This window comes from Eulemur rufifrons, chromosome 8 (genome assembly GCF_041146395.1).
Source record: "Eulemur rufifrons isolate Redbay chromosome 8, OSU_ERuf_1, whole genome shotgun sequence".
NCBI lineage: Eukaryota > Metazoa > Chordata > Mammalia > Primates > Lemuridae > Eulemur > Eulemur rufifrons.
The window spans coordinates 72,670,290-72,693,314 of NC_090990.1; the positions used below are offsets into that span (position 1 = coordinate 72,670,290).

General features: G+C 38.2%; 1 protein-coding gene across 1 annotated transcript in view; it reads left to right on the plus strand.

Moving 5' to 3' along the window:
* Positions 1-23,025, plus strand: part of BTBD8 (BTB domain containing 8) — a 97,731-nt gene continuing 74,706 nt past the window's right edge. The window contains exons 1-2 of the mRNA XM_069478206.1: positions 1-380; positions 6,923-7,120. Of these exons, the coding sequence (XP_069334307.1) occupies positions 232-380; positions 6,923-7,120 (347 nt within the window). The 5' untranslated portion in view covers positions 1-231. The remainder of the gene's footprint in view (positions 381-6,922; positions 7,121-23,025) is intronic.

Consider the following 23,025-nt stretch of genomic DNA (forward strand, 5'->3'; position numbering starts at 1 on the left):
CTTCCCGGGTCACGTGCCGGCTGGGTACGGGGCCTCTGAGGTTGCCCTCGGCGTGGGCCTCCTGCTCTAAAGGACCGCCTACAAACTGCCGAGAGGCTTCAACCTTTTCCCTTAGGGCGCGGATTCGGGTAGAAACGGAGTGTTCGGTCGGAAACGCCCCGTCTTCCTTCTGGGTGGAGCAAGTGAGGCCGAGCTCTGGGCCTGTAGGGCGGCGCCGTACCTTAGTGGGACATGGCCCGCTGTGGGGAGGCGAGCGCGGCCCCCGTGGTACTTCAGGGGTCCCCTGGAGTTTGCAGGAGAGGGTTGCAAAGGAAGGGGTCCTGTGAGCGGCGCCGGCTGAAGGTGTTGGTGTCGGAGCAGCTCAGCCAGGATCTGCTCAGGTAGGAGGAGGCGGGAACTCTGGCTACTTCAGTTCCTAAATCGCCCACCTCCGCCGCCGAAGCGGTGGCTTGCTCCTGCCGCGTCTCCGCATCCCTCGCGACCTAGTTCTCGCCTCAGGCCACTGCAGGACGTTTGCCAGTCTCCCCACTACTCCGAATGCGGCTTCGCTCGCTCTAATAACCAATCCCGAGCACTTCGGACATCGTGTACCAGATTCAAAAGGAAAACAAAAATTAAGAGCGTAGTTTTGTGCAGCACCAGTTTATGCTAAAATATTTTAACACGGATAGGCTTACTAGTTGCTTGAAAGACAAATCGCAAAGGTCAGGGTGGGTCCAGGTCCTGAAACACACACAATTTTTTAAATAAGCTTATACAATTAAAAATAATACTAAAATTAGCAAAGCAAGTATTTATTTGAAATGAGGAAAGAATAAATTACTGGAGCCTTAGACGTCTCTTTCTGAGTTCTCTTTAAAAGTTTACCAGAAATGCTTATGTAGAAATACTTCCCGATTGCAACCTGGCTTCCTCTCTCCTAGAACACTCTATATCTCCCAGCAACTTGGCCCAGCTCCTTTGAGGACTCAAGCAAATGGAGGGTCGTCCTGAAGCTTAACCTTTGTAAGCCTCATGGATATCCATATCAGGCTATTGGGAATCCAACTAAAGTCATTTCAGTTTACAAAGAAAATGAACTTAGAAATATTACCTAGCTAATTTCAATTTCCAGCCAAAGATTGATTCTTAAACTTTAGTGTACGTCAGAATCACCCTGAGGACTTGTTAAAACAGGAGTTTACTCAGCCCATGATTCTCTGATTCAATTGATTTGGGATGGGGCCTGAGATTTTCCATTTGTAACAAGGTCCCAGGTGATGCTGCTGCTGCTGGCCTGGGTCACACTTTGAGAATGCTAAAGTAGAGTAACCATAATTACTAATAATTATTGTGCAGCATTCTACATTTAAAATGTTTTCTGTCAGACAGTCACCCATACTTAAGGCTGCAGTAGCTATAAACAGAATTTTATCAACGTAAAAAATTTCCCTTTAATTTGAAATTATCTATCGGTGGTGCTACTTGTCTCTACCAGTGAGGGACTGAAGTAAAAATGGAAAATATAACTAAAGTTATTTGGGTATTTGTACTTAACAATCTAGTGAAAGAGAGAATGGCTGAAACAAAAGTAATGGTGGTGGTGTGTGAGTTGGGAAGGCTTTATAGGGTGACATTTGAGTGTGTTCTTGGGGACTGATTAAGAATTGATCTGGTAATGTCTGGGAAGGGAGGGGTGGGGGGCATCTAAGCAAGGGGGATGGTTTTTACAAAGGCACAGAGATTTGAAAGAGCTTGATTTATTTTGGAAAAGCAAGTTGTATTAGATTCTTCCAAATAGTAAGGAACAGAGACACTCCCAGGTTAGCTGAGGTGATGAGATACATGGAAAAGTGAGGATAAACAGGAAACAGGAAAATAGTTTCAGCAGTCAAAAAGACAGATCTGATGTAGAAATGGAAAGTTGCTTGGGGTATGACACCAATTATACAGTAAAACCTCATTGATAAATGGATCATTATTCAGGGCAACTGTAAAAAAAGTTTATTGGCATCCTGCTGTTTGCTATACTCTGGGCTTAGATGAAATGTTTTATTTACTTATCTCATGAATCTTGTAGGAAGGAATAACAAGCCTTGTTATTCCTATTTAACAGATGAGAAAACTGAGCATTAAAAAAAGAAGTGATGGAATCAGAATAAGAACGTTGGCAGTCTGGTTCCAGGGACTTTAAAGTGACTTGCCCAAGGTCACATAACAAGAATGTGAACCCAAGTAGTCTGCCTCCTCTACAGTAGCTATGCAAACTGATCTTTCAGTAACTTTGTATCTTCATCTCTGCTTCTGGCCTTACCAGTTTCTTTTTCTGTTGTTTTTTTTTTTAACCCTATCTTGGATTTGCTTTAGAATGCTTCCAAGAGTGCCATCAGTTGGTCCCTGTTTATTATAGAACATCTCTGCTTGGGTGCTCTTGCTTAACTACCACATTGTCCAGTGGCTAACCTTGGTTCAGTCCATTGTCCATTCAGATGTGATTAGGGTGTAGGGGCCTATGGTACAAACCAGGGCCATATGTAAATTATAAATGAATTCGGTTGCTTTACTTGGAAGGATATTGTGGATATGGCAGGGAATCAAAGTGCCAGCAGAAGAGGGTGAATGGGTAGATAAGACTAGATCACAGAGGCCTTGTTTCTCCAGTGAAATGTTTATAATGTATTCTGGAGTCAGTGGATAGCCATTGGTGTTTTTGAAATAGGATATTAACACATTTGGATCTTGAATTTGAGGAAAGAGAACTTAGAAACAAGGATACCAGTTAGGAGATTTTGTAATAGTCCAGGGATACATAATGGCAATGGAAATAGAACAATTGATAGACTTGGTGACTGATTACATATAGGGAACAGAAAAAGGGAAGAATGGAAGGTGGTCTCAAATCTTATGACATTTGGAAGGAAGGTGTATAATGAATGTTCAGGAAGCTATATCCAGGAGATAATTGGAAATATGTCTGAAGTGGAGGAGGGAAGTAGGATGAGGAGATACATAGTAAAGATTGGTAGCATCACTGGCACCCAGTTATCCAAACCAAATATTAGAGACATCCTAAGTTATTCTCTTTCCTTCACCTTCTACACCCACTCACCAACTCCTGCCAATTTTTATCACTTAAATATATTTTAATTCCATGCTCTCTTTTCTTCACTATTGATCCTCTCCTGACTCAGGCCCTTTATGTCATTCGTCTGTGCTGTGCAGTAGTTTTCTCATCTTCCTTCTCATTTTCCTCTAACTCCTCCTCTACACAAATTTATTTTGAAAAATAAATTTGCCCATGTTTCTTTCTTTTTTTTTATTTCAGCATATTATGGGGGTACAAAAGTTTAGGTTACGTTTATTGCCCTTGCCCCCCTCCCCGAGTCAGAGCTTCAAGTGTGTCCATTCCCCAGACAGTGCGCATATCACTCATTATGTAGGTATACACCCATCCCCCCCCATCTGCCCGACACCCGATTAGTGTTATTCTCAAATGTGCTCTTAGGTGATGATCAGTGAAACCAATTTGATGGTGAGTCCATGTGGAGCTTATTTTTCCATTCTTGGGATACTTCACTTAGTAGAATGGGTTCCATCTCTATCCAGGAGAACATAAGAGATTCTATATGACCATTATTTCTTTCTTTTTTTTTTTTTTTGAGACAGAGTCTCACTCTGTTGCCCAGGCTAGAGTGAGTGCCGTGGCTTCAGCCTAGCTCACAGCAACCTCAAACTCCTGAGCTCAAGCGATCCTCCTGTCTCAGCCTCCCGAGTAGCTGGGACTACAGGCATGCGCCACCATGCCTGGCTAACTTTTTCTATATATATTTTTAGCTGTCCATATAATTTCTTTCTATTTTTAGTAGAGATGGGGTCTCGCTCTTGCTCAGGCTGGTCTCGAACTCCTGAGCTCAAACGATCCGCCCACCTCGGCCTCCCAAAGTGCTAGGATTACAGGCGTGAGCCACCTCGCCCGGCCACCATTATTTCTTATAGCTGAATAATACTCCATGGTATACATATACCACATTTTATTAATCCACTCATATATTGATGGGCACTTGGGTTGTTTCCACATCTTTGCAATTGTGAATAGTGCTGCTATAAACATTCGGGTGCAGATGTCTTTTTTATAGAATGACTTTTGTTCTTTTGGGTAGATGCCCAATAATGGGATTGCTAGATCAAATGGTAGGTCTACTTGAATCTGTTTAAGGTATCTCCATATTGCTTTCCCCAGAGGTTGCACTAGTTTGCAGTCTCACCAGCAGTGTATGAGTGTTCCTGTCTCACCGCATCCACGCCACCGTGTTTCAAACCATTTTGTGACTCTCCTTCAACCACAGAATATAGTTAAGCTCTTTGTGTCTTATTCATGTTTATCCCTGCAGCTTCATCTGCCACTTGTCACTCGGGAGTACCCTATACTGACCAATTTGTAGTACTATACTCACACATACCTTTGTAAAGAACATGGAGCCAAGCATTCTCTCCCACCCTGCCTTGCTTCCCTAACCAACTCTTATTCAGTCTGTGAAATCCCATTTGGTTTTCATGTCCTCTATGAGGTCTTCTCTTATGTCTGTCCCTGAACAAAATTCACTCATCTGTGCTATTGAATATATCTCTTTAAAGAATATATCTCTTTAATGTACCTTTTAATGTTCAGACCTGGTTTCCCTACTATGCTATAAATTCTCTGAGGCCAGGTATAATGTTTTAGTCATCCTTAGTTCCCAGTGCTTGGTGCATAGTATGTGCTCAATAAATGTTGAACGATAATTAGGTTTTTGACAACAACGTAAAATGCTTTAGATAAATTATGCTATGCTTTGAATGTTTGTTTCCTCCAAAACCCATGTTGAAATTGAATTGCTATTGCCACAGTATTAAGAGGTAGGATCCTTAAGAGGTGATTAGGCCAGGAGGGCTCCACCCTCATGGGTGGGATTGGCGCTGTTATAAAAGGCAGGTTGAGCCCCCTCTTGCTCTCTCTTACCCTCTTGCCTTCTACCGTGTGATGACATAGCATGAAGGCCCTCACCAAATGCCAGCACCTTGATATTGGACTCCAGACTGTGAGCCAAGAAGTTTCTGTTTATTATAAATTACCTAATCTGTGGTATTCTGTTACAGCAGCACAAAATGAACTAAGACAGGGTAATGCAGTAGTTGGCAAAGAAATGAAATGGAAAGAAGCTGGGCCTTGACATCATTGAGCCCGTGCTCCAATCTGTCCTTGCTCTGGACTTTTACTATAAGATGAGCCAATAAACCTTCCTTAATGTTAAAGCCAGTCTGAGTCAGATTTTCTGTTACTTGTAACAGATACAAGATACACTTAAAACTGATACAGGTAGTTTCATAAAAAAAAAAAAGTATATTTTTCACACTAACAATTTTTACACACATTAACTGTGCTTTCGTTTAACAAGTGCTCATGAGGAACTGTTAGACACAAAGCGGAATCCCTCCTGTTGGTTGTCTGGCTAACCAGCTCCAGTGCTTCCTTTATTCACTTGGGGAGGAATAGAGGATAGGGAGAAGGTAGGTGGGAGGGAGGAACAAATTGAGTTTTTGAACAACTATTTTTAATTAAAGTTTGATAGCAGCACATTTTTGTGTAACTTTAAAAATTACTTATGAAAATAATTTATTGATGAAAATATTGATCAAACTAAGATACATCTGTTTGTTCATTGTTTTCAAGATTCTGAAAGCTTTTGTGCTCTGAAGCATTTGTTTTGTTTAGAGTAAAATAGGCTCATTCAACAAGCAGATACTGAACTCTTGCTGTATACTGAAGATACACAGTTTTTGCCCTTGGAGAGTTCATTGTTTAGTAGGGAGAAAGACACATAAAAATAATAATGATGCAATGACAGAAGTGCTATAATAGAGGTATGTACTGAGTGTGATGGGATTGGAGGAAGGAGCCATTAACTTGGTCTTGAGGGAGTGTGAGTGTCATTGGCAACTTCCCAAGCTTTCACCGTAATGGATATCTTTATCCATTACTTGTACCTCCTGTAGTGTACTGTTGTCATTGCCAGTTATATCCTGCAATACAGAAGTCCTCTGAGAATATATACCTAGCTGATGTTATTGCTATAGTGATACGAAGTACTATTTAATATTTGGAGAGTAAAATATATAATTACTGCAGAGACAAAAGATTATATTATGACAGTTTCTATTATGATGTTGATTTGTGTTCTTTCATCATCTTAAATATACATGTAATCAGGGGTTTTACCATAGCTATATCTATACATTAGTAAAGGGATTTAAATGGGTTTACCTCATGAGTCCATCATTTAAATAATATAGTACAGCATGAGTAATTCTATTTGTGGGAGGGGGAAATGGAAAAGGGTTTAAATGTCCCATTTTGACAGCCAAGTCTGTACATCAGACTTGGTGATTAACATTAGTTAGACCAAGGTGTACCAGTTTCTAGTCTGGATTATCCACTGTTATGTTTGGTTTGTTGGTGTTATTGACTGTTTACCATTTTTTGCTCCAATTTTAGTAAGATTTGTTAAAAAAAATTCTTTTCGATAGTTAATGACCATGTTAACTTTGTGTTCTGTGTTTCAAAATAAATTTAAAGAAGATATATTTTAAAGGAAAATCAATATAAGTAGCAGAAAATAAATTTTATTAGAAGAAATTCATAAGAAATATATTTTGAAAAAGCGTTCTTAATCTTTTAGTGAAGTTACCTTTGTTTTCACTATAAATTTTAGAAAATTACATTCTAAGCCAATATTAAACAATGTTCTTTGGAATGAACTGAGAGCAAACTCATTTTTCTATTAACTTATTTTACATTGCCTCTATTTTTTTAGCTTATATGTTATTTTCGAACCTGTTTTATAAAAATATGTATATATTTCTTAGTGTCATTAATTAAACTATGATTCATTTTTATTCCTTGTAGGCTTCTAAGGGAAGAACTCCATTCAGATGTTACTTTCTCTGTCGGTTGTACTTTGTTCAAGGCACACAAAGCAGTCCTTTTAGCAAGGGTTCCTGACTTCTATTTTCGTACTATTGGACAGACATCAAATAATTTAACAAATCATGAGCCTGTTACTGTGGAGAATGTTGAAGTTTCAGAATTTAGAACATTTTTACAGTAAGTGCTTTCTTTATCTTTTTTTCCTCTTACATTTCAATCTAATATTTATTTATTTTTTAAACATATATGTACATATATGTTTTTATTCATATATTTTCACAATCTGTTTTATAGCTTGATAAGAAAAATCCATGCATTTAGTAATTATAATAGTATTAGTAGAGGCTAACTATTAATATTAGAGGCTTAGTATTAGTAGAGGTTAAGTTCTAATTTCAGACTGATTCTGAAAGAAGAGAAATGAATGGTGTGCTCTTTGCTAATTTGAATGAATTATTCTATGCCAGGGTTTCTCAATAGTGGCACTGTTGACATTTTGGGCCATGTAATTCTTTGTTGTGGGGGCAGTACTGTGCATTTTAGGATATTTAATAGTGATTACCAAAATGTCTCCAGACGTTGCCAGATGTCCTCTGGGGGGCCAAATTGCCCCCTGTTGAGAACCATTGTTACATACTGACTTCTGTATTATTGCTATGTGAAACTGCAAAACTTTAAATAAATTATGTATATTTATAAAAATGTAAGATCATAACTTTTTATTTTCATGGCATTAGGGCTGCTAAAACAAATACCTTAGTCTGGGTAATTTATAACCAATGGAAATTTAATGCTTCTAGTTGTGGAGACTGGAAAGTCCAAGATCAAGGCACCAGCAGGTTTGATGTCTGGTTAGGGCTAGTTCTTCATTGATGACACCTTCTATGTGTCCTCACATGGCAGATGGAGCCAACAAGCTCCCTTGGGTCTCTTTTATAAGGGCACTAATCCCATTAATGAGGTTGAAGCCTTTATTTCCCAAATGCTCCACCTCTTAATACCACCACTTAGGGGACTAAGTTTTAAATGTGAATTTTGGGGGGATACAAACATTCAGACCACAGCAACTTGGGTGTGGTCAAATATTTTTTTCCTTTAACCCTCAAGTAGAGCCAGAAAAATTTTTGAAAATAGAACATCCATTGAACTTTTTAGTAATTTTGGGGACTAATGTGTTTGGTAAATTTAGAGAATTGTCACTAGCTAAATAATGAGAGAAACTAGTTTAAATTAATCCCTGTTCTGTACTTCATTTTTTTTATTGTCAAATAATATTCCATTTATGGGGATACAACATTTTGTTTATCCATTCATCAGTTAATGGCCATTTATTTCCACTTTTTGGCTATTAGGAATAATGCTGTTATGAACATTCATGTACAAGTTTTTATGTGAACTTATGTTTTATTTCTCTTAGGTATATGCCTAGGGGTGGAATTGCTGGGTCATATGATAACTCTGCTTAACTGTTTGAGGAACTGCCAGACTCTTTTCCAAAATGGCTGTAGCATTTTATAGTCTCCCTAGCAATGTATGAGGGTTTCAGTTTCTCCGCATCCCCAGCAACACTTGTTATTATCTATAGTCTTTTTTTATTATAGCCATCCTAGTGGATGTGAACTGGTATCTCACTGTGGTTCTCATTTGTTTTTCCCTGATGGCTAATGATGTTGACCATATTGTCATGTGCTTATTTGCCATTTTTATATCTTCTTTGAAAAACTATCTATTTATATCCTTGGCCAATTTTTAAATTGGGTTATCTTTATATTATTGAGTTATAAGGGTTCTTTATATATTCTGGAATACTAGACTTTTGTTAGACATATGATTTGCAAAAAGTTTTCTCCTGTGGGTTGTCTTTTCACTTTCTTGATGATATCATTTGTGACACAAAAGTTTTAAATTTTTATGTAGTCTGGTTTATCTAGTTTTTATTTTGTTACTTGAAAACATAAGAAACCATTGCCTAATCCAGGGTCATGAAAATTGACTTCTATATTTTCTTCTAAGAATCTTATAGTTTTATATTTTTAGCTCTTACACTTAGGTCTGTGATCCATTTTGAGTTAATTGTTATGTATGGTTAAGGAAGGAATCCAACTTCATTCTTTTGTGTGTGAATATATAGTTGTCCCACCACCATTTTTTGAAGACTGTTCTTTTCTCATTGGATTATCTGGACACCTTGCTGAAAATCAGTTGCCCATGCTGTGAACTGGATTGTCTCCATCCAAAATTTATAGGTTGAAGCCCTAACCCACAGTGTGATGGTAGTTGGAGATGGGGCCTTTGGGAGGTCATTAGGTTAAGATGAGTTCATGAGGGGGGAGTCCTCAAAAGGATTAGTGTCTTTATAAGAAGAGGCACCAGAGAGCTTGTACATGTGCTTTCTCTCTCTCCCTGCCATGTGAGGACACAGTGAGATGGTAGCATCTGGAAGCCAAGAAGAGGGCCCTTACCAGGACCCAACCATGGTGGCATCCTAATCTTGGAGTTCTAGCCTCCCAAAACTGTGAGATATAAATTTCTGTTATTTAAGCCACTAGTCTATGGTGTTTTGTTATGGCAGCCTAGGCTAATTCACCCATAAATCTGAGGGCTTATTTCTGCTCTGTCAGTTCTATTTCATTAGTCTGTATTTCTGTCCTTCTGTCAGTGCCAATTAACAGTTTTGACTTTTATGAAAAATAAAGTTGGATTTTTGTGTTTTTATGTCCTGGGCCTCAGGTGTTTTTTAGATGCCAGTCTTTTAGGTGTTTGTTGGCATGCTTTTGCCAATAATCAAAATCACATTTACTTTAGTGTGGAAAATTGTCTTTGGATAATTAAATTTTAAGTATATTTTGTGATTTGTTTGGCTTATTCTTCATTTCATGCTTTAACAGTTGCTTGAGTGATCTGTTTTTCTTTATTATTTCAGAGTTTCTTATGTGAAGCTCCTATAAGCATAAATGTAAAATTGGCTAACCTTGGCTTCCCCTGTTTGTTAGAATAGAATGATATGCTACAATTTAAACAGATACTTTAAGTGCAATTTTTGTGACATTTTAATTGTTTAAATGTACAGTCAGTGACATAAAGTACATTCACAATGTTGTACATCCATCACTACTATCCATTTCTAGAACTTTTCCATCTTTCCAAACTGATTCTCTGTTTCCATTAAACATTAACTCCCCATTCCCCCTCCCTCAGCCCCAGGTACCCACCATTCTACTTTCTGTCTCCGTGAGTTTGACTCTTCTAGGTACCTAATATAAGTGGAGTCTTACAGTATTTGTCTTTTTGTGACTGGTGTGAGACAAAGTAGGAAATGTAAGAATCCATGTTTGCTCATTCTTCTTGCCAACGAAATTTTACAAAATCCCTTGCCAGCAGAATTTCACAAATCCCCTGCACTCTGAGCATAGCCCTCTGGAAGAATGCCCTGAAGATGATAAGTAGAATAGAGCATAGACTCCAACAGATCTTGCATGAATCACTGCATTTTTAATTGTATTTTTTTCCCATTTTTTATTGCATATATTCATAGAGTACAAGTGCAGTTTGGCTACATTGATATATTGCATTTTGGTGAAGTCAGGCCCTTCAGTGCATCCATCACTGAAGTAATGCACGTTGTACCCACCAAGCAACCTACCAGCATTCACCCCCTACCCATCCCTACCCCTCCGAGTCTACATTGTCTATCATTCCACACTGTGCTTCCACGTGTACACATTATTTAGCTCCCACTTATAAGTGAGAACATGCAATATCTGTCTGTGTCCGAGTTGTTTTACTTATAATAACGGCCTCCAGTTCCATCCATGTTGCAGCAAAAGACATGATTTCATTCTTTTTTATAGCTGAATAGTATTCCATTGTGTATATATGCCACATTTTCCTTATTGAATACTCTGTGGATGGACACATAGGCTGATTCTATCTTTGCTATTGTGAATAGTGCCACAATAAACATACGAGTGCAGGTATTTTTTTATGTTGATTTCTTTTCCTTTGGGTGGATACCCAGGAGTGGGGATTGCTGGATCATATGGTAGTTCTATTTTTATGCTGTGAGAAATCATCATACTATTTTCTATACAGGTTGCACTAAATCACATTCCCACCAATAGTGTATAAGAGTTCTCTTTTCTCTATATCCTCACCAGCATCTGTTATTTTTTTTCTTATTAAAAATAGCCATACTGATTGGTATAAGATGATATCTCATTGTGGATTTAATTTGCATTTTTCCGATGATTAGTGATGTTAAACGGTTTTTCATATGCTTATTGGCCATTTTTTGGTCTTCTTTTGAAAAATATGTATCTGTTTCCTAAGCCCACTTTTTAATGGGGTTAACTGTTTGTTGTTGCTGAGTTGTTTGAGTTCCTCATAAAGTTGGATATTAGTCCCCTGATAGATATACAGTTTGTAAATATTTTCTTCCATTCCACAGATTGTCTATTCACTCTGTTGATTATTTCTTTTGCTGTGCAGAAGCTTCGTAGTTTAATTAAGTCCTATTTGTTTATGTTGCCTGTGCTTTTGAGATCTTAGTCATGAATTCTTTGCCTAGACCAATGTCCAGAAGAGTTTTCCTTAGGTTTTCTTCTAGTATTTTTATAGTTCCAGGTTTGACATTCATGTGTTTAATCCATCTTGAGTTGATTTTTTGTATATGGTGAGAGATAGGAGTCTAGTTTCATACTTCTGCATATGGCAATCTAATTTTTCCCAGCACCATTTATTGGAAAGGATGTCCTTTCCTCAGTGTCAACTTTGTCAAAGATCAGTCGGCTATAAGTATGTGTTTTTATTTCTGGGTTCTCTGTATCTATTTTTATATCAAAACTATGCTGATTTGGTTACTGTACCCTTGTAGTATAATTTGAGGACAGGCAATGTGATGCCTCCAGCTTCATTCTTTTTGCTGAAGATTGCCTTGGCTATTCATGCTCTTTTTTTGTTCTGTGTGAACTTTAGAATTGTTTTTTTTACATTCAAGGTTAATATTGATATATGAGGTGTTACAAATGTCATATAGTTAATTGTTTTCTAGTTGTTTTGTAAATTCTTTCTTTTTTCCTCTGTCTCTTTGTCTTTATGCTTTGATGAAATTCTGTAATGTTGCCATTTGATTCCTTTCTTTTTCTCCTTTATGTGATTGTTTTATAAGGCCTGTGAGTTATATTTTTATGTGTTTTTGTGATGGTGAATATCGACCTTTTGTTTCCATGTTTGAGACCCCTTTGAGCATTTCCTGTAGAGCTGGTCTAGTGGTGAGAAATTCCCTCAGTGTTTTCTTGTCTGGGAAAGACTATTTCTCCTTCATTTATGAAAGCTATTTTGGTAGAATATAAAATTCTTGGCTTACTTCTTTTTCTTTTAGCACTTTGAAAATACCATCCCATTTTCTTCTGCGCTGTAAGGTTTCTGGTGAGAAGTCCACTGCTAGTCTGATATTTCCTTTGTAGGTGACTAGATGCTTTTCTTTTGCTAATTTAAAAATTCATTCTTTCACTTTGACTTTAGACATTCTGAATATAATGTGCCACGGTGAAGCCTTTTTTGCAATGTATTTTCCTGGGCCTCCCATACCTGGATGTCTAACTCTCTTGCTAGACTTGGGAATTTTTCATCAACTATTTCCTTAAATAGATTTTCTAAACTTTTTAAAAATCCCCACTCCAGAATACTTATAAGTCTGATTGCTTTATGTAATCCCAGATGTCTTGAAGGCTTTGTTCATTCTATTTTCCCTATTTTTGTCTGACTGGATTATTTCAGAATATGTGTCTTCAAGTTCTGAGATTCATTCTTCTGCTTGCTCTAGTCTGTTATGGAAGATTTTGAATGTATTTTGTCTTTCCTTTAATGAGTTTTTCAGTTTTAGAATTTGTTTGGGTTTTTTACTTTTAAGATATCTGTCTCCTTGGTATATTTCTCATTCACATCCTGAATTGGTTTTCTGATTTTCTTTGTTTTTCAGATTTCTCTTTCATCTCATTGAGCTTCTTTAAAATCAATATTTTGAATTCGTTATCTGGCATTTTAAGGAGTTCTTTTTGATTGAGATCTGTTACGAGACAATTATTGTGATCCTTTGGTGGTGTCATATTTCTTTGCTTTTTCATATTTCCTGTGTCCTTCCATTGGTATCTGCACATCTGGTGTAGTAGTCACTTCTTCCAATGTTTTGATATTGTTTTCATAGGGGAGAATTTTTTCCTGAAGATACATATATGTTATTCCTTGATTAGGACACTCGGGCTTTGATTTTAGGCACGTGGTAGTGTGATCTTTATATGGTTTTTTCAACAGTACACAGGGTCCAGGGGTATCTGTGATTTCTTTGGTGGCTTAGTGCATGGTTACTACTTGAGTCTGGAGTGAGGTTTTACTGGGGACTTTGACACCAACTGAGCCAGTGTTCAAGCCCTGGTGGTGGCAGCAGTGGGCTAAGTATGCCTGTTTTTAGGCCCCAGAGGAGCTTGTGCTGGTACTGGTATTAGTGGGTTCTGGTGGGCCAATTCTTGGGTCTCCAGGTGGTTTGCTTAGAAGCTAATAATGGGAGCGGTAGGCTGGGTGTGTGGGCAGGTTCTCAGGCCCCTAGGGGGCTAGTGTGATGTGGGTGATGGCAGGAGTGGAGCAACCCACTGGGACCCAAAGGGTCTATGTTGGCATTGCTGGTAGCTGCAATGAGTTGGACGGGCTATTCTGCAGTCCCGCAGCAAGGTAGAGGGTATGGTCCTAAGTGTGCTTGGGAAAGTTTGGTCTTCACTATCTTTCCCCATTCCGGTGGTAGCTGTAGCCATGTGGCCTCAAAGTCAGCCCAAGGGCAGGGCGTAACCTGGAGTTAAATTCTCAAAATGGCACCTTGGGCCTGTGACTACAGAAAGCAGGGACCCACTCTGGTGAGCAGCATGAGGAAGAAACTATGGGAATTTCAGTCCACTCATGTCTTTGCCTCATAGCTGCCAGTTGCAGGGCGGTGGGTATTGTCTTAGATATGCTTAGGAGAGCCTGATTTCCCTGTCTCTCCTCTACCAGGTAATGAATGGGCTGCAGCCAGTCAGCCTGAATTCAGGCTGAGGTCAGGTGCAGTCCAGCATTAAACTCTCTAATGGCAGCTTGGACCTGCAACCAGAGAGGGTGGGGCCCCTTCCAGGCAAGCAGCGTAGGCAAGAAGCTATGAGGAGTGCGATTCCCTCATGGCTCAGGCTCAACAGCAGCTCAGTCTCAATAGCAACCTGCAGCAGTGTGGTGGGGACCTTCCCAGGGTTGCCTGGGAGCCCCCAGTTTCCACTCTGCCACCTCAGAGCCCTGCAGCGGCAGTAGCTGTGTCTGTAGATCTCCGGCATCTAGACTATCAGAATGACACCCAGCTGGGGGTGCTCTAGGCTTGGATGCCTATGGGATTCTGTGGGGGTTCCCATTATGGAGCAATGTCTCTGTGCAATCTCTAGGTGGCTCCCTATGTTAGGCCAGAGGCCTGGGTGACTTGAGGGGTACTCCTGTAGCCAAGATTGTAAAAGCCTTTTTCAAGCGTGAAGCCCTGGGCATTTTTCTCTTACTGTTTCTCTGTATCCAGGAGCTTTTCCCAGCTTTCAGTCCCCAACCAGGCAAGGTGCTTTGAACCCTCTCTTCACTTACTTTCGGTGCTTCCTGTCACTTCTGTGGTGCATCCTAGCATTCTCTCCTAGATGATCTGTTCGAAATGTGAGTATGTACTTACTATTCTGGTTCTTCCTCATGGAAGAGGCACATACTACCTGCTTCTAGTCAGCCATCTTCACAACATTTCTCTTTAAGTACAATTTAGGAAATCATTATCATTTTTCAGTATAGATCATAGTCTCATCATTGAGTTCCAAGTATCAATTTTAAAATGTAAACTTTTTTTCCTTAACAGTTGGTATAATGAAGTTGTGATAAGAGTGGGCTTTGCTGTCAAGCCAAGTTTACTATTTGTGTGTGAACTTGGACTAATCACTTATTAGCTTCCTCATCTGAAAAGTGGACATAATAATACCTACCTTATAGTATTGTGAGGGTTGAATGAGATGTTTGTAAAGCATTTAGCACAGTGGCCTGGCACATAGAAGGCACTGAATAAATTTTAATATGTTATTCATAGTAGTAGGTGCTATGAAATTATACATTTCCTCAGCTTTTGAATGTATGTTTAGAAGATCCTTGGCCGGACATAGTGAGTTATGCCTATAATCCTAGCACTCTGGGAGGCCAAGGTGGGAGGATTGCTTGAGGTTAGGAGTTTGAGATGAGCCCAAGCAAGAGCGAGACCTCCATCTCTGAAAAAAAAAAAAATTCCTTGGGATAGGTCAAATTTTTATACATTAGAGAAAGGGGTGAATTACACCAGTGTTATCCTTTATCTGTTATTAAAATTGATGGGGAAAAAGATCGAATTAGAGATAATATGGAACAGTGGAGAAGCACTGGACTTGGCAACAGGACAGATCTGCCTTCTGGCTGCATATTATCTTGTTTTATGATTTCTTTCAGCCTTAGTTTTCTCATTTAGAAGAAAATAGTTGGAGTAGCTGGCTTTGTGCTTCATAGCACTTCATAGTGCTCTATTTTAAGCTCTTAATCACATTCTCGTTTGTATTAGGTTAGGCATGTATGTCTCTGGTTATATAAGCTCCTTGAGATTAGACTGTCTCATTGATGTGCACATCCTCGGTGGTACCTTATGTAGTGTCTTGCAGATAGAAAGTGCTTGTGATGTTCCCCCCTTTTAAAAGCAGTTTAATTGAAAATTGTCTATATTAAAAGAAAGCAAAAGGAAAGAAGTATAATGGGAAATACTGACATTAAGATTTCTTTTAGTAAAAATTCTGATAAAATAATCTTTTGAGTTTTTGCTTTATGAAGTTTAGTCCTTTTAAGTATCTTTAATTCACATCCTTTCTCTTTAAATAACTGATAAAGCTTTTGAAATATTCTTTTATGTTGCAACTTATTATAGAGTTCTTTGGTGTGCACTTGAGTTAGAGTGTGACATAGAGTCTTTGAAAAGTGGTTTTTTTTTTTTGTAGTGATTTCAGATGTGGCTCAAATGATTGTCAGTGGAAAGTAGTGCTTTCTTTTATGACCTCATGATTAAAATTCAACTCAGGATCATAAAAATCTTTGATTTCCCAAGGAGACTCACCCTGTTATTGTTATGAGACCATGTGTGCATGTGAGAGGGAAAGAAGAGGAGGAGGACCTTTGAATTTTTAGTTTAACATCAAGAGCTGGGAGATGCTAGTGTCAGTCAGGTGCACACATAAAATAGCACAGAATAAAAGATTCCATTTCCTCTGCGTGCTTTCTCTGGTGGTGGCTATTTTCTCTCCCATATCTCTTATGCGAACTAGGGCTGGGAGTGGTTGAGATAAGTGTCTTTCTTGGTGTATTAACTATATTTTCTTATTTTCTATATTCTTGATGTTCTGGCATTTAAGATTTCACTGACTGGTAAGAGACCACCCTTCCTAGAGTTAAGCTAATTCCTAGAGATAATAATTCCTAGAGATAGTGAACATGATATGAAAACCAACGAGTCCTGAGTCCATACACCCACTCATACGCCCCCCTCCTCTATTTGATTCTTATACTCCAGCAGGCAATATTCTTCTACCCTAATCATCCCACAGCTAGGTACCAAACAACTGGGGATCACCTCTGTAGTCCAGAGCCTACCAACATTATTCAAACTATCTAATCCTAATTCTGCTTATTGCTTACCTTACCTTGCTCATTCCTTCCCTTGGAAAATCACAGTAAAGGCTTTTGTCCATGCTTTCCCCTTGTTTTTGCTGACTTTTGCTTCCCTGTGTTGCCCCTCCACATCATGGTGTGCCCCCTCTTACAAATTATAAGAAACAAATTATCTTTTCAGTGGCAATTGTCTCCTAACCTCTTGGCCCCACTATTATTAGCCCCCAACTGATTATTATCAGTTTCTCTACTAATATAAGTCTTAATAATTGCAGTTGCCACATAAATGTTGTTTCCCCAATAACCAGTGCTCTCAGTTCCTGCAATTCCTGTCTTCCAGTAATCTTGTTCTCCACCCTACCTCAGCTACTCACTGCCATGTCAAATCCTAAATCATGACATTACCAATAACTGCAGCCTGCTATGATCTTGATTCCAAACAATTCTCTAACTTCTACCTTTTATCCCACTAGCTTACTCCCTTTAGGACTCCAACTCTAATAATTCGTCAACTCCATCAGGACCTGCAATTAATCTTAACATATGTTATTGTCTTTTATCCTCTTATGTCCTCATTTTCCTCCTTACTCAGCTTAAATTCCTTCACTATCATTGTATCACTCCCTTTGCATACAGCCTCAGCTCCCTTGTCCCCTTTGAATTTATTTGCTTGTCAAAACCCCAGATCTTATATCCAACTCTTTAACTTCTCCACTTTTGCATCCACAAAACTGAATGTGGCAGGAAGAAATACACAACCATGCTAACAAGTCTCACTTTGAATTCATTGTGAACTTCAAGTAGGCTTAGTGCTGATTGTCAGTCATACTATATGCAGTCAACTATATTTCCTTAGTCCCACGTGATTTCCTGCTTTCCTAGAGGATTATTTCACCCTTGCTCTTTTCCTGAACCTGTTCTTCCCCCATCTTCATTCTCACTTTTGATGACCTTTCTTTCTATTTCATTGAGAAACTCAAAGCACTTAGAAGAGAACTTTCACAAACTTCTTCCACATCTACTCACTTACTTGCCTCTGTTCCCATATGTTTTATCTTCCTTACTGTTACTCTTAATGAACTGTCAGTGCTTCTAAAATCAATTCCTCCATTTGTCCACTAGATCTTATCCTATTCCTTTTCACTTAGCCAGGGACGTAGCTCCAGCAATTTTCATTTTTCCACAAAAACTTCTCCTTTCTTGCATCTTCTCATCAGTATGTATAAGCATGATTTTTTCCCTCCACCTGAAAAACAACAAAACCTTATCCTGACCCTACTTCCCCTCCAGCTAATACTCCTTTTCACATCACAGCTCCTCAAGAATTATCTATCACAGTCTCTGCAGTTCCTTTATTTCCATATACCACTTTTTAAAAAATTGAGATATAATTCATGTACTATAAAATTCACCCTTTTAGAGTGTATAATTCAGTGGTTTTAGTATATTCACAATGTTGTACAACCATCATCACTAATTCCAGAATATTTTCATCATCCCAAAAAGAAACCCCATACCCATTAGCAGTCACCACTTGTTTCCTTCTTCACTCAGCCCCTGGCAAGCCACAACCTACTTTCTATCTTTCTGGATTTGCCTGTTCTGGGCATTTCATATAAATGGAATCATAACAATATATGGACTTTTATGCCTGGCTTTTTAAATTTGGCATGATATTTTCAAGATTCATCTATGTTGTGGAATGTATCAATTGTTCATTCCTTTTATGGCTGAATATTTCATTGTATGATAGATCAGGGGTCACCAAGATCATCCACAGATTTGATGATTTGCTAAGAGGACTTACAATACTCAGCATATAGTCATACTCAAGTCTATGACTTATTGTAGAAAAAGGAAACAAAGGAAAAAGGCACATAAGGTGAAGTCCATGATAAACAAGGCACAAGTTTCTAAGGGTCCGTTCCCAGTGGAGTCACACAAGACATGCTTAATTCCCTTAGCAATGAGTTATGACAGTGCTTCTGAAATGTCGCCAATTATGGAAGCTCATTAGAGGCTCTGTGCCCAGGGATTTTATTGGGAATTGGTCACGTAGGCACTCCTGCCTGACATATACCCAAATTCCAGACTTCCAGAAGAAAAGCAGGTTTTCAGCATAAACAATATTGTTTGTTTAAACAGTTTAGGCATAGTGAACCACCCTTACATTTAGAGAATGCTAAGAAGATTCACGAAATCCATGATTCCAGACAGCATCCAAGGGCTAACCTTGTAAGCAAGTCTTTCAAAGAATAGCAGTCAGGCCTGCTATGTTAACTATTTTCTGTACGTACAGAAGATATACCGTATTTTACTTACCTATTCATCAGATGATAGGCATTTGGATTGTTTCACCTTTTTGACTGTTGTGAATAAATCTGCTATGAACATTTGTATACAAGGTTTTGTGTGAACATATGTTTTCAAGTCTCTTATTTCATATACCTAGGAGTAGAATTGCTGGGTCATATGGTAGTTCTGTGTTTTACCTTTTGAGGAACTGGCAGATTCTTTTCCAAAATGGCTATACTACTTTACATTACTACCAGCATGTATGAAGTTTCTAATTTCTTTTTGATTATACAGTGACATTGATATTTTGATGTGGATGGCATTGAATGTGTCAATCACTTGGGGCAGTATAGACATTTTAACATTGTTGATTCTGCTGATCCATGAGCATGATATGCAGATTCTTTTCCAAAATGGCTATACTACTTTCCATTACTACCAGCATGTATGAAGTTTCTAATTTCTTTGTGATTATATAGTGACATTGATATTTTGATGTGGATTGCATTGAATGCGTCAATCACTTGGGGTAGTATAGACATTTTAACATTGTTGATTCTGCTGATCCATGAACATGATATGTTTTTCCATTTGTTTACATCTTCTGCGATTTCCTTCCTCAGTCTTTCATAGTTCTCCCTATAGAGGTCTTTCCTTCCTTGATTAAATATATTCCTAGGTATTTTGTTTTCTGTGTTGCTGTTGTGAAAGTTATTGAGTCTTTGATCTGATTCTTGGCTTGACTGTTGTTGGTATATAGGAATGCTACTGATTTGTGTGCACTGATTGTGTAACCTGAGACTTTGCTGAATTTATTTATCAATTCCAGGAGTCTCTTGGCAGAATTTTTGGGGTTTTCTAGATATAAGATCATATCGTTAGCAAAGAGTGATAGTTTTACTTCTTCTTTCCCCATTTGCATACCCTCGATTTCCTTCTCTTGCCTGATTGCTCTGGCTAGGACTTCCAGCACTATGTTGAACAGAAGTGGTGACCATGGGCAACCATGTCTGGTTCCAGTTCTAGGTGAGAATGCTTTCAATTTTTCCTCATTCAGTATGATGTTGGCTGTGCATTTGTAGTATATGGCTTTTATAATATTAAAGTATGTTCCATCTATGCCTATTTTATTAAGAGTTCTTATCAGAAAAGGTGCTGAATTTTGTCAAATGCTTTTTCTGGATCTGTTGAGAGGATCATATGGTCTTTGTTTTTGCTTCTATTTATGTGGTGAACACATTTATAGATTTGTGTATGTTGAACCATCCTTGCATCTCTGAGATGAAGCCCTCTTGATCCTGGTGGATTATTTTTTTGATATGCAGCTGAATTTAGTTTGCTGGGATTTTACTGAGAATTTTTTCATCCGTTAATATATTCATAAGGGATATTGGTCTGTAGTTTTCTTTTTTTGTTGTATCCTTTCCTGGCTTTGGTATCAAGGTGATATTGGCTTCATAGAACAAGTTGGGAAGGATTACTTCCATCTCTATGTTATGAAATAATTTCTGCAGTAAAGGTACCAATTCTTCCTCATAGGTCTAGTAAAATTCGGCTGTGAAACCATCTGGTCTGGGATTTTTTTCATTGGGAGATTTTTTTATTGCTGCTTTAATTTCATTACTTGATATTTGTCTGTTCAGGAGTTCTGTTTCTTCATGATTCAGTCTAGGGAGGTTGTGTGTTTCCAAGAATTCATCCATTTTCTTAATGTTTTCAAGTTTATGTGCATAGAGATTTTTATAGTATTCAGAGATGAAATTTTGTATTTCCATGGTATCAAATGTAATATCTCCTTTTTCATTTCTGATTGGGCTTATTAGGGTCCTTTCTTTTCTGTTTCTGGTAAATCTAGCAAGAGGCCTTTTTGTTCACCTTTATAAAGAACCAACTTTTTGTTTCATTAATCTGTGTAATTCTTTTATTATTGATTTCATTTAGTTTTGCTCTGACCTTAGTTATTTCTTTTCTTCTGCTGGGTTTGGGGTGGGTTTGTTCTTTCTTTTCCAATTCCTTGAGATGATTCATTAGATTGTTCATTTGTGATCTTTCTGTCTTTTGGATGTAGACATTTTTGGCTATGAATTTTCCTCTTATGACTGCTTTTGCTGAATCCCATGGATTTTGATAACTTGTGTCACTTGGTTCAAAGAATCTTTTTATTTTCATCTTAATTTCCTCCTTGACCCATAACTATTCAGCAGTAGGTTGTTTAATTTCCATGACTTTGTGTAGAGTTGAGTGTTGCTGTTGGAATTCACTTCTAATTTTATTCCACTATGGTCTGAGAAGATACATGGTACAATTTCTGTTTTTCTAAATTTGTTGATACATGTTTTGTAGCCTAGGATGTGACCAGTCTTAGAGAATATTCCATGAGCTGATGAGAAGAACGTACATTCAGTAATTTTGGGGTAGAATGTTCTGTAAATGTCTGTTAGGCTCATTTCTTCTAGAGTTCTGTTTAAGTCCTTTTTTTTTTTTTGCTTATTTTCTGCTTGGAGGATCTGTTCTGTTCTGTGAGTGGGTGAGTGGGGTGTTGAAGTATGATGCTATCATTATGTTCAGATCAAGTAGGGTTTGCTTTATGAATCTGGGTACAGCTGTGTTAGGTGCATAAATATTTAGGATTGGTATGTCTTCTTGTTGAATTATTCCCTTCACCATTATAGAACGACCATCTTCGTCTTTCTTTACTTTTGCTGATTTGAAGTCTATGTTATCTGATATGAGAGTGGCTACATAAGCTTTCTTTTGGTTGCCATTTGCTTGGAATATTATTTTCCATCCCTTCACCTTGAGTCTGAATGAGTCCTTGTGGGTTAGATGTGTTTCCTGGAGACAGCAGATACTTGCTTTGTATTTTTTTATCCCTTCAGCCAGCATATGTCTCTTGAGTGGGGAGTTCAAGCCTTTCACATTTATTGAAAGAATTGATAAGTGGGGTGGATTTCTGTTCATCCTGTTGAGTAGAACTTTATTGCTTTGTTTTACCTTTTCAGCCATTGTGGTATCTGGGCTTTGACCTTTAGCTTTTGGGTGATTTTACACTGGTGGTTGTCTATTGTGCTGATATGTGTATAATGCAGTTCTGAGTACTTCCTGCAGGGCAGGTATGGTCTTGACAAATTATCTCAGTGTTTGCTTGTCTGAGAAAGTCTTTATTTCTCCCATGTATAAGAAACTTAGTTTTGCAGGATACAAAAATCTAGGCTCACCATTATTCTGTTTGAGAAGGCTGAGAATGGGGCCCCAATCCTTTTTGACTTGTAAGATCTCAGTTGAGATGTCTGCAGTTAGTCTGGTGGGTTTTCCTTTGTAAGTTACCTTTTGCTTTTGCTTTATGGCTTGTAGGAGTGCCTCTTTTGTGTTTACTTTGGCCAGTCTGATGACTATATGTTGTGGTGATTGCCTCTTCACAGTGAATCTCCCAGGGATCCATAGAGCTTCTTGTACCTGGTTATTTAGATTTGTAGGCCAGGGAAATTTTCCTCAATTATTCCCTCAAGTAAGTTTTCCAACCCTTGTGTATTTTCTTCTTCACCTTCAGTGATGCCTATGATTTTTATGTTTGGCCTCTTTAAATAATCCCACATTTCTTGTGGATTTTGTTCATTCCTCTTGTTTCTCAGATCTTTCTCTTTGACTGACTTGTGTTGTCTTCAAGCTTTGAGATTCTTTCTTCTGCCTGATATAACCTATTCTTAAGGCTTTCCACTGTGTTTTGTATTTCCTTGAATGAATTTTTCATTTCCAGAAGTTCTGTTTGATTTTTTTAATAATGAGATTTTCTTAGTACATTTTTCATTCATTTCCTATATCATTTTTGTGGTGTCTTTGCATTGGGTTTCTGTTTTGTTTTGTATCTCATTGAACTTCCTTAAAATCCATATTTGGAATTCTTCATCTGTCATTTCATTCTTTTTGTTTTGGTTGGAATCCATTGGTAAGGAGTTATTGTTTTCTTTGGGGGGTGTCCTTTCAGTCTGATTTTTCATGTTTCTGGAGTTCTTTCCCTGATTCCTTCTCATCTGGTTCTCAGTCCAGACCTGGGGGTGGTAGTTCTG